Raw genomic sequence first — 13,280 nt, 5'->3', positions numbered from 1 at the left:
GGGACGAGCGGGCCCGCCGCGATGTCCCCTCACGTTCCCCCTCCCCGGAGCCCGGGGCTAGCCGGGTCTGGGGGAGCCCTTCCCGCCGGCTCCTTCCCGAAGGGGGAGCGGGGATCGCGCTTTATCCCCTTACGGCCGTGAAGTGGGCACTGTCACCTGGCTGCCTTGAAGGGGGATTGCGCTTCCAGGTTGCGGCAGCGTTGAAGGAAGGACATGTCACTCCGACGGAGCTCTGCCAGAGGTGCCTTTCCCTCGTCAAAAGCACCAAGTTCCTTAATGCTTATATTACCATAGCGGAAGAAACTGCTTTGAAGCAGGCTGAAGAATCAGAAAAAAGATACAGAAGAGGTAAGTTTGTTAATAATTAGTATTAGTCCTTAAAAAGCTGTTGTGGAGGAGCTCTTTTGTGTTAGATGAAACATCTTTTCTTTTTCAAGCAGGTGAATGCGCTACTTGTTTGACTATTTATTAGGGGATGAGGCTTGCGGTGACACTGCTGTGGGTGCGTGCTTATGGGTGTGTGTGCTTGGCACCCAGTAGCGCGCTCAGTTCAAAAACCAGAGGCAAAACCCCAGGCGCTGCAGATTAAACAGGCGCTCTGGTTCTTGAACACTGCTACTGGTTGCCTCTTCTTTCCTTCATCAGCTTATTTTGAATTGGTAGCCAACAGTTACCACAAACAGGAAGATGCAGTGGTCTTTTGGAGGCCTGTTAACTGAGGTAGACAAACACCTGGCTCAGCCTATCAGAATTTCAATTAAGAAAGCAAATGAAAATAAAGCAACTTTATTAATTGCAGTTATTTGTTGCTGAACAGAACAGCATTAAAACCTGTTATCTGCAGCATTTATAGGCTGACCATCCTCATTTTCCTTTGCGTTTCCTGGAAGACAGAAAAGGGGAAATTTCTCTTGTTTTCCATCCTGGGTGACACTTGCTGTCCTCTGACAGCTTAAGAAAATTGCCAGCCAGAGTGTTTTCTTCCTGACACAGGCATTTTAATTTTCTTTTTTTATTATTTTTCTGGATGCTGGATAATCAATCACCTAGGGAAGATTTCCTCTACCTCAGTAATTTTTTTTTAGGTGATATCTACTGTGTATGTCAGGTAGGCAGAATTTATGTCTCTCAGCCTACGGGTGGAATAGATTTAGGCAACACCTATGGCTCAAATAAGCATTACATGGTCATATTTGAAGAGGTAAGCACTCCTTTGTGATAGCTAATCTATACGAAAGCAGCTGCCTGTCTTGCGGGCTTAGACACATTTGCAGAGCTCGGCTCTGCGGGGTCAGAGTTTGGGCAGAATGGTCAACATTAGAGTTAGAATGAAAGATGGTTCTTGAAAATGTAACAGACAACCATCAAAAGCTAAGTGGATAGCATTCTTGCTTCCAAAAAACACTGGAAGGGACATGTGAAATAAACTGTAATTGGTAAGAAGACTATACATATAGCACACTTTGCTTTAATCTCTGTTGTCTTTGCAATAATTCCTAATGCAGGTCAGCCGCTGGGTGTTTTAGATGGAATTCCTATTGCAGTAAAAGACAACTTTAATACAGCTGGCATTGAGACAACATGTGCATCAAACATGCTAAAAGGTACAGTGGAGCTTTTAAAGTGAAATCAGATCTCATTTTACAGCTCTTGCTCTTCTCTTTAGAGGGTTTATGGAGTGGAGTCTTCCAGAAATCTAAGTATTTTCAAAAAATGAGCTGAGCTTATTTGAGGAAGTATGTTTATCAAATTTCCTCTACCAAGCTCATCTGGTATTACAGGTGCATCTTCTTGTTGTAAGCACATTGTCTCCTTTATTCATACAATGAGATGTTTATAACAACGTGATGTTTAATATAGCCTATATACTAAAATAGAATTGTTCTATAGTTTGTGTTTTGCTTCACGTTACTTTTAGGTCCACAGGACAGCAGTCAGTACTGTTCTACCTAACAAAGTCCAAAGACAGTCTTTTTTTTTTTTTCCTTCTTGTTTTGTTGGTAATTGTTGACTTAAGTAGTTTTTTCATAGGGCTGTAGGAAGAGTAAACATTAATAATTCTTTTGTCTATATGCATAATATACAAACACGTTCTATAAGGCTTTTTTAACTTCCTGAAATTTCCTAAGCTCGTTGTTTCTATTAACATGCCATAAACATTTTCAAGGCATTAGAACGTTTTCATAGCAAAAGTTGAAAACGTTTCTTATATCTGTTTTATTCTGCCCAAAGTAAAACTGATAAGTTTTGTGGAAGATAGCTCAAGTAAATTAGCAGAACCCTAATCTGATCATGGGGTTTTTTATTAGCAGAAGAAACAAAATATGACTTTGCCATTTTAAAAAGTGTTATGTTACCTGAGATGCTTTTCCTTGAAGCACATTCTCAGGCCATTGTGGTTGATTGCAATGTCATGGCTGAGAGTAGTAGGACTGATGTTGTCCTTGTTGTTCCTGTTGAGGGTTGGGGTGGAGAAATCCCTGTCAATATTGACAAAAGGAATTGTTGGCTACCTAGGATCTCATGAAAGTGTCACAGTTCTCATCGTAGTTCATATAAGTGGTCAAGGGTGCACACATTTGATCACAGGACAGCCAGTTAGTATTTCAGCTTGTGGTTAACCATATGCTCCTTTGTCTCACGGTAATGGGAGATAATTCAAGACAGCTTAGCACTTTTCTGTAAAGAGCTGTTTCTCATGTCTTCTAATTTTAGACAGTTCCTGCAGATGGGCTGAATGCAGTAGTTTGGTACCCTTGTGGTAACTTGCTTGTGTGAAGTCTTAGCTCCACACTCTAGAAATGCATAATCCAGAGTTACTGGGTTGTAAGTTGTGGAGTTAAAAAAAAAAAAAAAAAAAAAAAAAAGACATTGCAAACAAAACACCATTTGGTTTACTTTTGCTAAATTTTGGAAATTACTCATGTTATCTTGAAGCAAAATTTTGGCACTGTGAACTGACAATTCTTATGCACAAATAATGACAACTTTGAAGTGTTCAGAGGAGCTACTTGTAAAAATCAGCTGTATCTTACCAATTGCTCTTGATTGTTCTGGTTATTTTCAGGTTACATTTCTCCTTACAATGCTACAGTAGTTCAGAAATTACTGGATCAGGGAGCTGTGCTTTTAGGAAAAACAAACCTAGATGAATTTGCAATGGGGTGAGTGATGTGTAGTATTATTGTTATTTATTATTTTTAGTGTGCACAATTAATAAAATACACACCATCTGTTCCAATCTACCTGTAATCTTTAACTCCTCTTTCTGTGAGGTTAGAAAATAATAAATACTTACCCGTGAAGAGTATATAGAGCTGCATGAATTTCTCCCTAAGCATTTACACTGTTGTGTAAATGATATAAACGCTGAGTTTTGTGAACATAGTGTTTGACTATAGCTATGTTTGAAGGGGAGGAAGTGGTACGGCCTTTGCAGAAGGCCAAGGCCAAGCAGATTTCTTCCAGATCCAGTAGTGTGTTAGTGGAATTGGTTACACCACCAGTTAATTGCTGCCTTTTTGTTTCTCCTTGCTGGTGGTTTTTGCCCTTAGATAATTATGATCATTCCCCCCATGGCAGTCACTGCCACTGCCAGTCAACCGCTGGAATAATTTGTACAGATATTCCCTGATGTGCTGCAAACAGGCTGATCTAGAGCAACACTTTAAATTGCCTAAGCTAATGTTGGTGACTTTTTGTCAGGAGCATGTTGGAAAATGTTCTCACAAATTGATTCTCCAGCAAATTGGTGAAGGCAGCCAAGCTATAGCAGGGAACAGCGCTGGGCCGTTACAGACGGGAGTCTGTGTCACCACAACTGCTGGGTCTGGAAAGGAATGCCTGGGACTTGAGTTACCTATGAGAAACAATAAATGTTGTGTTTTGGTTTTGTTTTTATTTTACCTAAACCAAAGACAGAGGTTTGATTGGGAATTCACATGGGTGGGATGGAAATACTTTGACTGTATTGTTTTGGATAAAGTAATTTCTGTGTCAGAGACACTCTTCAGAAGAACAGCAGGGGAAAAAGCACAGAAAAAACTGATTATGCAGTCTTACAACTAGTCTAAGCTCATTAAAGCACAGGATTCTCCTAAAAAGCTTTATCCTACAGCTGGCCTCTCATCTCTGGTCTATGTGTTTGCATGATCTCTCATGCTAGCACCAACACAACTGCACCATGAGCTTGAACAGGGAGCAGATCCAGCTCTAAATGGTAATGATGTCTCAATAAAGTTAGTTTTCAACTTCTGTGTCAACTGCGCACTCTGATGATTTGGCTAATATAACACTGGCAGCCTGGAGTCAGGGGGAATGTGGGGTGAAGGTTGTGAGGAAGGACAAAAGTACCCCCTGCCCCTGCTTCTGGTGGCAGCTCACACTTAGGTGACCACAAGGTGATTGCAACCAGTTTCTGAGAAGCCACTTTAGCTGTGGCCTCAGGAGAGAGCTTCAGAGTGAGTAATAGTGTGTCATTTATGGAGAAGTGCTTGTTCCCACTACTGCGGGGCTTTTTCCCCCTGTCTCTAGCAGCATGGTTTTCCACAAGACTGTGGTCATCTTCTTTTGCCTTTACCAAATGCAGAGTTAGAAACCCAGAAGACCTTTGTTTTGAAGCAGGTGCGCAACTTTACTGTTAACATAGCTTAAATTAGTTTTATATTTTTGTGATTACATTCTTTTCAGTGGCATTAGCAGAAGTTAGAAAGAGATACGAGTTCAGGTTCTGTGTCAGAAGGGGATGAAGTGCTATAAACTTCACAATTCTGTGTAACGTTGCTGAAGTTGACTGCGCAAGGATTTATGTATTGTGTTGAAATTGAATTTGCTAGGATGAAGGATGAGAAATTGGATAAAGGAAAAAAAACAGTTGGTGAATGCAGTGTGTCATCTGTCACTTCTGTCTATGTTTGTCCTGTCTGACTATCTTAGATCTGGGAGCACGGATGGGGTGTTTGGACCAGTCAGAAATCCCTGGAGTTATTCAAGACAGTACAAGGAAAAATCTGTCCCAAAATCCCATTCTGAGGACAAAGAGTCTAACTGGGTAATAACGGGAGGGAGCTCAGGAGGCAGTGCGGCTGCTGTGTCATCTTTCACATGTTTTGCGTAAGAGGCTTTTTAAAGTTGTTTTGTATTAAACGTCTCAAAATATGTTGGAAGGTTTTAACTTTATAATTTTCTCATAATCTAGTTTGAAATGGGAGGATTATTTGCACTGGCATGCAAGAATTTATTTCAGTATCCTTAGTCTATTCGTGGCATATCATGCAGCCAGAATTAATCCATGTAGGCAAATTTAGGCTTATTCATTTTTAGTGTTATTCAGTGTACTGATATGGCCACTTTGTGTGAAATAAAATGATAATGGCAGTAAAGGAATGACAGTTTTATTCCTACATATTCTCTTAAAATTAACAAGGGAGTTGTGACATTCTCTTCCTCAGTAAGTGCACTACACAAATACACATTGAAAATGTAATTCAGCAAATGAGGAGATCCCTTAATTTGTAACAGTATAATAATCTTTCCTCCCCTCCTTTGTTTTTATAGCAGAGTTATGGGATAATACATGATATTTGGGATTTAAAAGCTTTCAGTTCCCTGACTTAACAAAATGATACATGGATACTTATTACAAAGTTACTTATAAACTTGTCTGTTTTAAAAAGAAGACAGTTCTATTTTTTGGGGGGGGATTTTGTTTGTTTGTTTGTTTTTAAAGGAATTTAAACAAGCCGGATTTTTTTTTTTTTACAATAATTATTATCTGTTTAACAAATCGGTTGTCTATACTGCCTTCCCCATCCAACTGTTGAAAGAAATCTGATCCTTAAAACTTTATACCTTTCATTTTGTGCAGTTTTTGGAGCTACACAGTGGAGCACATTTTATAGAAGATTATTTCAGTTGTGCTCTTAACTGGAAGGTGTTTAAGAATGCTCTGTAGTTACTGTGTCCTTGTTTACCCATAGACTATGTTATAAGAGTCTGTTTTCTTATTAAAGTATTTGTTGCTAATGTTCATTACAGCTTTTTAAAAAAAAATTATGTTTTTATATACAAAACCTGATTTATTTCATGATTTTTTTAAATGTTACTTCTCCTCATATCATTGCCCTTTGCTAGGATGTAGTCTACTCAACATTTTAATGCCATTGAAACTGAATTCAGTGCAGCCATTCCCATGGACTGCTGGTCCTTGTCCTGAGCCAGAACGGGGCTGATCCGGTGAGGGCCTGGCACCTTCTCTTTTGTTGCTGGGCATGCTGAACTCCCATTTTGCACTGCTCAGCACTTTGTCAGGTCAGGGAGATTTTTCATCCAACTATTTTATTGCCTATAACCTATTGTATATCCCTTCTATTAGTTTCTTTCAAGCATCAGGAATGCTGCCAGTCTTTGTCTTTTCAATTTGAGATTTGGATGTAAAGAAATGCTACGAAGTTGAAGATGTCTTATGTCAACACAAAAGCTTTGAAAAAATTCCACTTCAGCAAGGTCAATTGAATTGGTTCAGCCAACTTGGAAACAGATGCCTATGGGAAAAGCCACATACCCACTTCAATAAAAATTGTACCTCCTTCTGAAGTTTAATTTATTTTTGGCAAAGATGTGGATGAAAGCTGTTTTATTTTTTAAATGGTGCTGAAGTTAAAATTATTAAAAATAAGAGAAGAGCGGGTTTCATTTCAATCTGAATTTCCAATTCCATTACATTTTTTGAAATAAAAATTTCGATTTAGAAAGAGCAGGAGTTCACCTGTGAAAGACCAAAAAAAAGAAGTCAACTTAAAAAACAAGAAAACTAAAAAAAAAAATTACTATGGCCTAAAATTGCACCTAAGCTTCTGTAACCTGTGAGTTCTGATGCTATGCTTCGTAGGTTTGGAAAGAGAAAAAATGTCCTACACTTTGAAAAGTTTGCCCTCTTGTTAGGGGCAAGAAGTGTACTGTACTGTGTCGCTATTTATTTGTATAGTGGAAGATGCTGCTTCACAGTGTCTTGGCTACCGAATAAGTAAGATACCGATGTCTGAAAATCATACACTAAATCACGAGACATATCTTTCAGAGTCCACGGTATTGGAACAGACCGACAAAGAAGGTGGAAGTAGATGTTTAGGGCCATATTTGGATGGCCTAAATTCTACCTATCTACCTCTGCTTTGTGAAGGCAACTGGACTCTCCTGATGGCTAATTCAGAGACCCTAAGAAATATAAGGGAACAGATAAAAAATAGCAGACATAGGGAGCAGACTGCAATTTAGGCTGTGTGATTATGACTGCTAATCTGGAAGAATTCACACATTTTTAAATCCATGTATCTTAAAGCCATACGTTTTTATTATTTGGAAATGTTCTGAATTATTTTACTAATGATAATCCTTTTGAAATCATAGAGCCTTAGGGTCAGACACAGGAGGATCTACTCGAAACCCTGCTGCTCACTGTGGTGTAGTAGGTTTAAAGCCAACATATGGACTGATCTCTCGCCATGGTCTCATTCCTCTAGTGAACTCCATGGATGTGCCAGGCATCCTAACCAGATGTGTGGATGACGCAGCAGTTATGTTAGGTATTAGTTCTTCATATGGCTTTGTATACAACATTGTCTCAAAACAAATTGAGTTTGGCTACTTGGTGTACATTTTCCTGTTCTTCATATGTCATGTCATATCTCAGGTTCACTTGCTGGACACGATCCTAAAGACTCTACCACAGTTCAAGACAACTTTAAGCCATTTGAACTACCCAATTTGACTGATGTCAGCAAGCTCTCAATAGGAATTCCAAAGGTAACATTTCAATCCTGTCAACAATTGTGGACAGGAACAGCAAATAGGTCACCTAACAAAAAAATATTTGTCTTGTCCAACGCCTCCCAGACTCTCATGACTTAAAACAGCGAAGAGAGTACAAGCAACTCCTGGTAAAGAGCAGTATGTGCTCTGTTGCATGTGCGGGCGATTCGGAGCGAGCATATGCTTATGTTTCCTCTAAAACATTTTGTCATCGTTGAGATGCTTGCCTTTATGGCACTGGTTTAGTATGAAGCCGAATTTTAAAGGCAGTTGAGTGGCACAAGGAGCTGTGGTTCGCAGAGCTTTAATAAGGATTGAAAGACAGCTGTAATCTGGTTTATGATGTATGCAATTCAGTCATGTTTGTAACTATAAGGATACTTGCAATTTAGGCACAACATGTGGGACTTCGGCCTATTTTTAATTTAGTAAGGGCTCTGCCTTCAGAGAGGCAATGTGAGTAAGATTTATTGGTTTGATTCTGTATATTTGAACCTGTGCTAGAACAGGTATACCAAAAGATTTAATTTGGTAAACAGAGATGTCTGCTGACCAATTATTCAGGATCTGTGAAATGCAAAAATTGTATGCCTAGAAAATTAATTAGCTGCATACTGTTTAGATTTTTGATAAATCTGAAATTGTGGTATTCCATAATAATTCATATCCTTTGGACAGTAGTTTTCTACTGCTACAGATTATCCTAAACAGCTACATGCATGTATTAAACATGGGTCATAGCTACTCAGAAATCAGACAGTATTATGACCCTGATACTGTGGTTTAGAACTGAAGCAAGTAGCTTCAAAAATAGAGAATTTTAATAGAATATCTTTATCTTAGCTCTTAAAAAGGAACGTAGCTTATCTAAGTCTTCTCCCAACCCCTTGATTGTAGTTCTTCTTTAGTGGGTGGTTTTGTTTGCTTCACTGAGGCATGCCATTTGCCACTGATACTCTGTGGCCATGATTTCTTTTTATTTTTCTTACTCACAGCAGCTCTAGTATTAGGATTTAAACCTGAAGAGTTTCTACCCACAAACTGCAGAGCAGTGCAGTACAGTCTCCATTAATAGACAAAGAAGTGGATAACTGGGCAATTTCAGCAGAAGAAACTGCTGAAATTCTGTGGTCTGCGATATGTGAGTTGATCCTACTGAGATGAACATAATATGCTTAAGAAGGCTGAATCCTGTTAATTTAATATTATTTGATTGTATAATATTTAGTAGATGCAAGAAGCTTTAATAAGTACTTTAAATCATATAGTGGTGAGGTAATAGTTTCAATCTGGTTTTAGCAAAAAAAATAAAAATTGCATTTTGGTTGCAATTAGAAGTAAACCGTTATGTAAAATCACTCCCTTTCTTGTTTTTCTCTAAGGAATATCATGCGCCAGGGCTTTCTAGTGAAATTCTGGCTCTCTGGTCGAAGGCTGCTGACCTCTTTAAGAATGCAGGTGCTAAAGTAATTGAAGTGAGTCTACCACACACTCGTTACTCAATTGTCTGCTACCATGTGCTGTGCACAGCAGAAGTGGCATCAAATATGGCCAGGTTTGATGGACTGGAATATGGTAAGGCCTTTGAAAAAACTTTTTTCTCAGACAATAGAAACATTGCTGGATGCCATTAAAAAGTATTAGTTTTAATAGATACGCTTTCTGTGGTTGAATGTTATTTCTCCAAGATGAAATAGGGTGAAAACCCTGTCAAAATAAAAATTAGTAAATAAATACATACTGTAATATATTTCACTTCCAGACACATGAGTGTCTGGGCTTAAAATCTGTTTAATATTTCTATAATAAAGTGGGAATATGCTTTGTTGTTTGTCCAGAACAGTAGCATGTCAGACTGCAGCAAACAGTGGCCTATTGTATTACTATGTGTAACATTACCTTATGTTGTTAAATCTTAAGGATTACAAAAAGTATTAATTTCCAAATTGCTTTGTCTTTTCAGGACACCGTTCTGACATGAACAAATCCACAGAAAGTATGTATGCTGCAACACGACGAGAAGGCTTTAATGATGTTGTAAGAGGAAGAATTCTATCAGGAAACTATTTCTTGTTGAAAGAGTAAGCAGAATGTCTTGAAACTCAAATTTGCCAAGTTAACAATTTCTTAAGCAAGTGGTGGTTAGTCGTTCATCATGACATGCAAAAAAAATTGTCTTTACATTAGTAGCTTCTTGTATTATTGTTGTTGCTTTAGCTATATAATACCTATTGAACAGTTAATAATGAATAAAATTATTTTCCCTTAGTCTTACCAGTGAACCTCCTGAATTAAATAAGTAAAACAACTTAGTGATTTTTATTTTTTTCCCCTACTACAGTATTATTGGCACACATTAGTTAAATTAAGCAAAAATATATCCTATTGTATAACATTGAAGTCATACTAAAGCCATTACTGTCATAGTGTTTAAAGTTCTGTAGCTGTTAATCTCATTAAAACTGCATAGAAAAACTGCTGGTACGTTCTAGTGAGGTCTTCCAGAGAAAGCCAGAAGATACGGCAATTAAATTAACTGTAGCTCTTTGCCTCAGCGTACAGGGAATTGAAGCTACTGGCAAGGTACTGAACTCATGTCTTTACAGAAGACAGGTTTTTATCCAGCTCGTCAGGTGCCTGGATCAATTGGACTTTTTTTTCTTAGTTTTCAATCCTTGTCCAACAGTTCTAATTTATGTTAGTAAAACTGCTGGTTTTCTCTGTCTGAATTTGTTCAGATACTAACAGAACTATTAGTTGTGTAATCAGTCTCAAAGCAAGTGCACTACAGAAAGAGCTCTGTCAGCAAGAGTATTCATCAGATGTGACTTCTGGTTGCTCTCAGAGACAGGAATGTTGTCGGTCAGTATGTAACAACCAGTATGCCGATACTCCTGCCAAGTGTGCTCCTTCTGGTTACAACCATCCGTATCAGCTTTCCTAAGGCTGCTTTAAAATTCATGTAGTTCACCCTTCTGTGAAGGAATGTACAATTGGCTTCCATCAGGATTGAACAGGAGAGTCCTATTCCTGTCCACAGTAAATTAGTTGAAGAACAGAACCCAGGGTTCAGAAAGCATTCTTAGAATAAATAGTGGAGGAAAACCATCTGTGTGTCCTGCAAATGTTGCATTTTACAGATTATTTTTATCTTGCTTTTGAAATCTGTAAAATAACTAGGGGGTTGTTCAGGAAGTTCTGTGTAATATCTTTATCAACGATCTAGATGAGAGGATCGAGTGCACCCTCAGTAAGTTTGCAGATGACACCAAGCTGGGGTGGGAGTGTTGATCTGCTGGAGGGCAGGAAGGCTCTGCAGAGGGATCTGCACAGGCTGGATCGATGGGCTGAGGGCAACTGTATGTGGTTCAACAAGGCTCAGGGCCAGGTCCTGCACTTGGGTCACAACAACCCCATGCAACGCTTGGGGATGAGTGGCTGGAAAGATGCCTGGCAGAAAAGGACCTGGGGGTGTTGGTCGACAGCCGGCTGGACATGAGCCAGCAGTGTGCCTAGGTGGCCAAGAAGGCCATCCTGTCTTGTGTCAGAAATAGCATGGCCAGCAGATCCGGGGCCATGATTGTCCCCCTGTACTTGGCACTGGTGAGGCAGCACCTGGAATCATGTTCAGTTCTGGGTCCCTCACTTCAAGACAGACCTTGAGGTGCTGGAGCGAGTCCAGAGAAGGGCAACGAAGGTGGTGAAAGGTCTGGAGCACAAGTCTGATGGGGAGTGGCCGAGGGAGCTGGGGGTGTTTAGCCTGGAGAAGAGGAGGCTGAGGGGGGACCTGATGACTCTCTACGACGACCTCAAAGGAGATTGTAGCCAGGTGGGTGTCAGTCTCTTCTCCCAAATAACAAGCAATAGGACAAGAGGAAATGGCCTCAAGTTGTGCCAGGGGAGGTTTAGATTGGATATTAGGAAGAATTTTTTCACCCAAAGGGTTGTCAAGCACTGGAAGAGGCTGCCCCGGGAAGTGGTGGAGTCACCACCCTGGAGGCATTTAAAAGATGTGTAGGTGTGGTACTGATGGACTTTCTGAAGTTAACAGCTAGGATGATTTCGGAAATGATTGTAGAAAAAGGGCTAATTCCCATTATATAACTTCTTAACTTGAATCTGCTGTCTATTATTGGTTATAACCATTTTCATTGCAGTTTTTCAGAAGCTTAATACTCCAGTGAAGTGGCTTTTGGGCAGTTTCAGTTGTTTTATCTACAAACACTCGGGCATGTAGCAGTTATTAATACTTCTTCCCTCCCCCCCCTTTTTTTTTTTTTAATAGCTGCGGTTTTAGATGGCAATTACTTTTGAAACCGAACTTCTCTGAATTTAAGGATTCCACATTCACCAGTTCTGTATATGAAGTTAAAAGGAACAAGAGACATAAAGATGACTACTTTGTTTCTGCTTCAGAATTGTGTAAAGACAGTTTAGAAATCCATAGACCACATGTTTACGTGAGAAAAAGAGGTTAGGGAAGGATAAGGTCTTTATAGTATTCTATGGAGAAGTATACTACAAACACATACATAATTTTAAGTCCATTTGGAGTCCTCCGTAGATGATGGGAGTTTTTCACATCCTCCAAGTATCTTACTGGATTGAATCCTAAGTGATTAATGCCTATTTTCCAGGCCTGCTTATTTCTGCATTATTTCTAGGCTTTGCTGTGTGCTGCCCTGCAGTGAAATTCAATACATAGTTTAGTTTCAGAATGGTCATAAAAGTGTGGTTTTGATTTATAGTTAATTATTGTGAAATAGGGTTTTGTTTTCCCTTCAGCTTTCTTCAGCAGTATGCCCTCATCTCTTCCTTCTCTGACAGCTCGGTTGCTGTGAGAGCTTAAACACCATGTTTGATGACTAAGCTTCTGGTGTATCAAAAACTCAAGTATTTGTGTTAGTCTTTTAACCAAAAGGAATATTGGGCTTGTCTTTTCTACAGTAACTAAAAATTAGGTTCTGTATTTTTGGAATTAAAGTGTCAGGCCCTCATGTCCATATTTCTTTCTAGGAACTATGAGAATTACTTTATCAAGGCACAGAAAGTCAGACGTCTCATTGCCAATGACTTTGTCAAGGTTTTTCGGAGCGGCGTTGATGTTTTACTCACTCCTACCACTCTGAGTGATGCAGTACCATATATGGAATTCATCAAAGAAGACAACAGAACCCGCAGCGCCCAAGATGACATCTTAACACAGGCTGCAAACATGGCTGGTGAGTAAGGACAGGAATTCAATGGTTTTCCCCTGCCTAGTCATTTTTAACGTCCATTCCCTTCAGCTATTTAACCTCTTCTTTAGAATCAAGATGTAAGTCTTACAATGATAAGCGGAGCCAAAATAGCTTAGCAGAGCCGAAATAGCTCAGTTGGGAGAGCGTTAGACTGAAGATCTAAAGGTCCCTGGTTCGATCCCGGGTTTCGGCAGAATTGTTTTACAGGCTGGATCGATGGGCCGAGGCCAA

At 39.4% G+C, this 13,280-nt stretch overlaps 1 protein-coding gene and 1 non-coding gene across 2 annotated transcripts; both read left to right on the top strand.

Annotated features, from left to right (window-relative positions):
- Positions 1-171: 171 nt before the first annotated feature.
- Positions 172-13,031, top strand: QRSL1 (glutaminyl-tRNA synthase (glutamine-hydrolyzing)-like 1; the record flags this gene model as incomplete). The annotated part of the gene is made up of 9 exons (XM_009705569.1): positions 172-348; positions 1,506-1,604; positions 3,068-3,164; positions 4,936-5,112; positions 7,408-7,583; positions 7,691-7,803; positions 9,192-9,384; positions 9,773-9,890; positions 12,826-13,031. Coding segments are annotated over 9 exons (1,356 nt in total), but the record flags the coding sequence as incomplete, so codon positions are not given.
- Positions 13,032-13,169: 138 nt separating this feature from the next.
- On the top strand, positions 13,170-13,242 carry TRNAF-GAA. Its single transcript has one exon. It is a non-coding gene; the product is annotated as a tRNA-Phe (tRNA).
- Positions 13,243-13,280: the final 38 nt, after the last annotated feature.

The sequence above is a fragment of the Cariama cristata genome, unplaced genomic scaffold (genome assembly GCF_000690535.1).
Source record: "Cariama cristata isolate BGI_N322 unplaced genomic scaffold, ASM69053v1 scaffold6578, whole genome shotgun sequence".
Classification (NCBI taxonomy): domain Eukaryota; kingdom Metazoa; phylum Chordata; class Aves; order Cariamiformes; family Cariamidae; genus Cariama; species Cariama cristata.
This window is presented reverse-complemented; position numbering and strand designations above follow the sequence as displayed.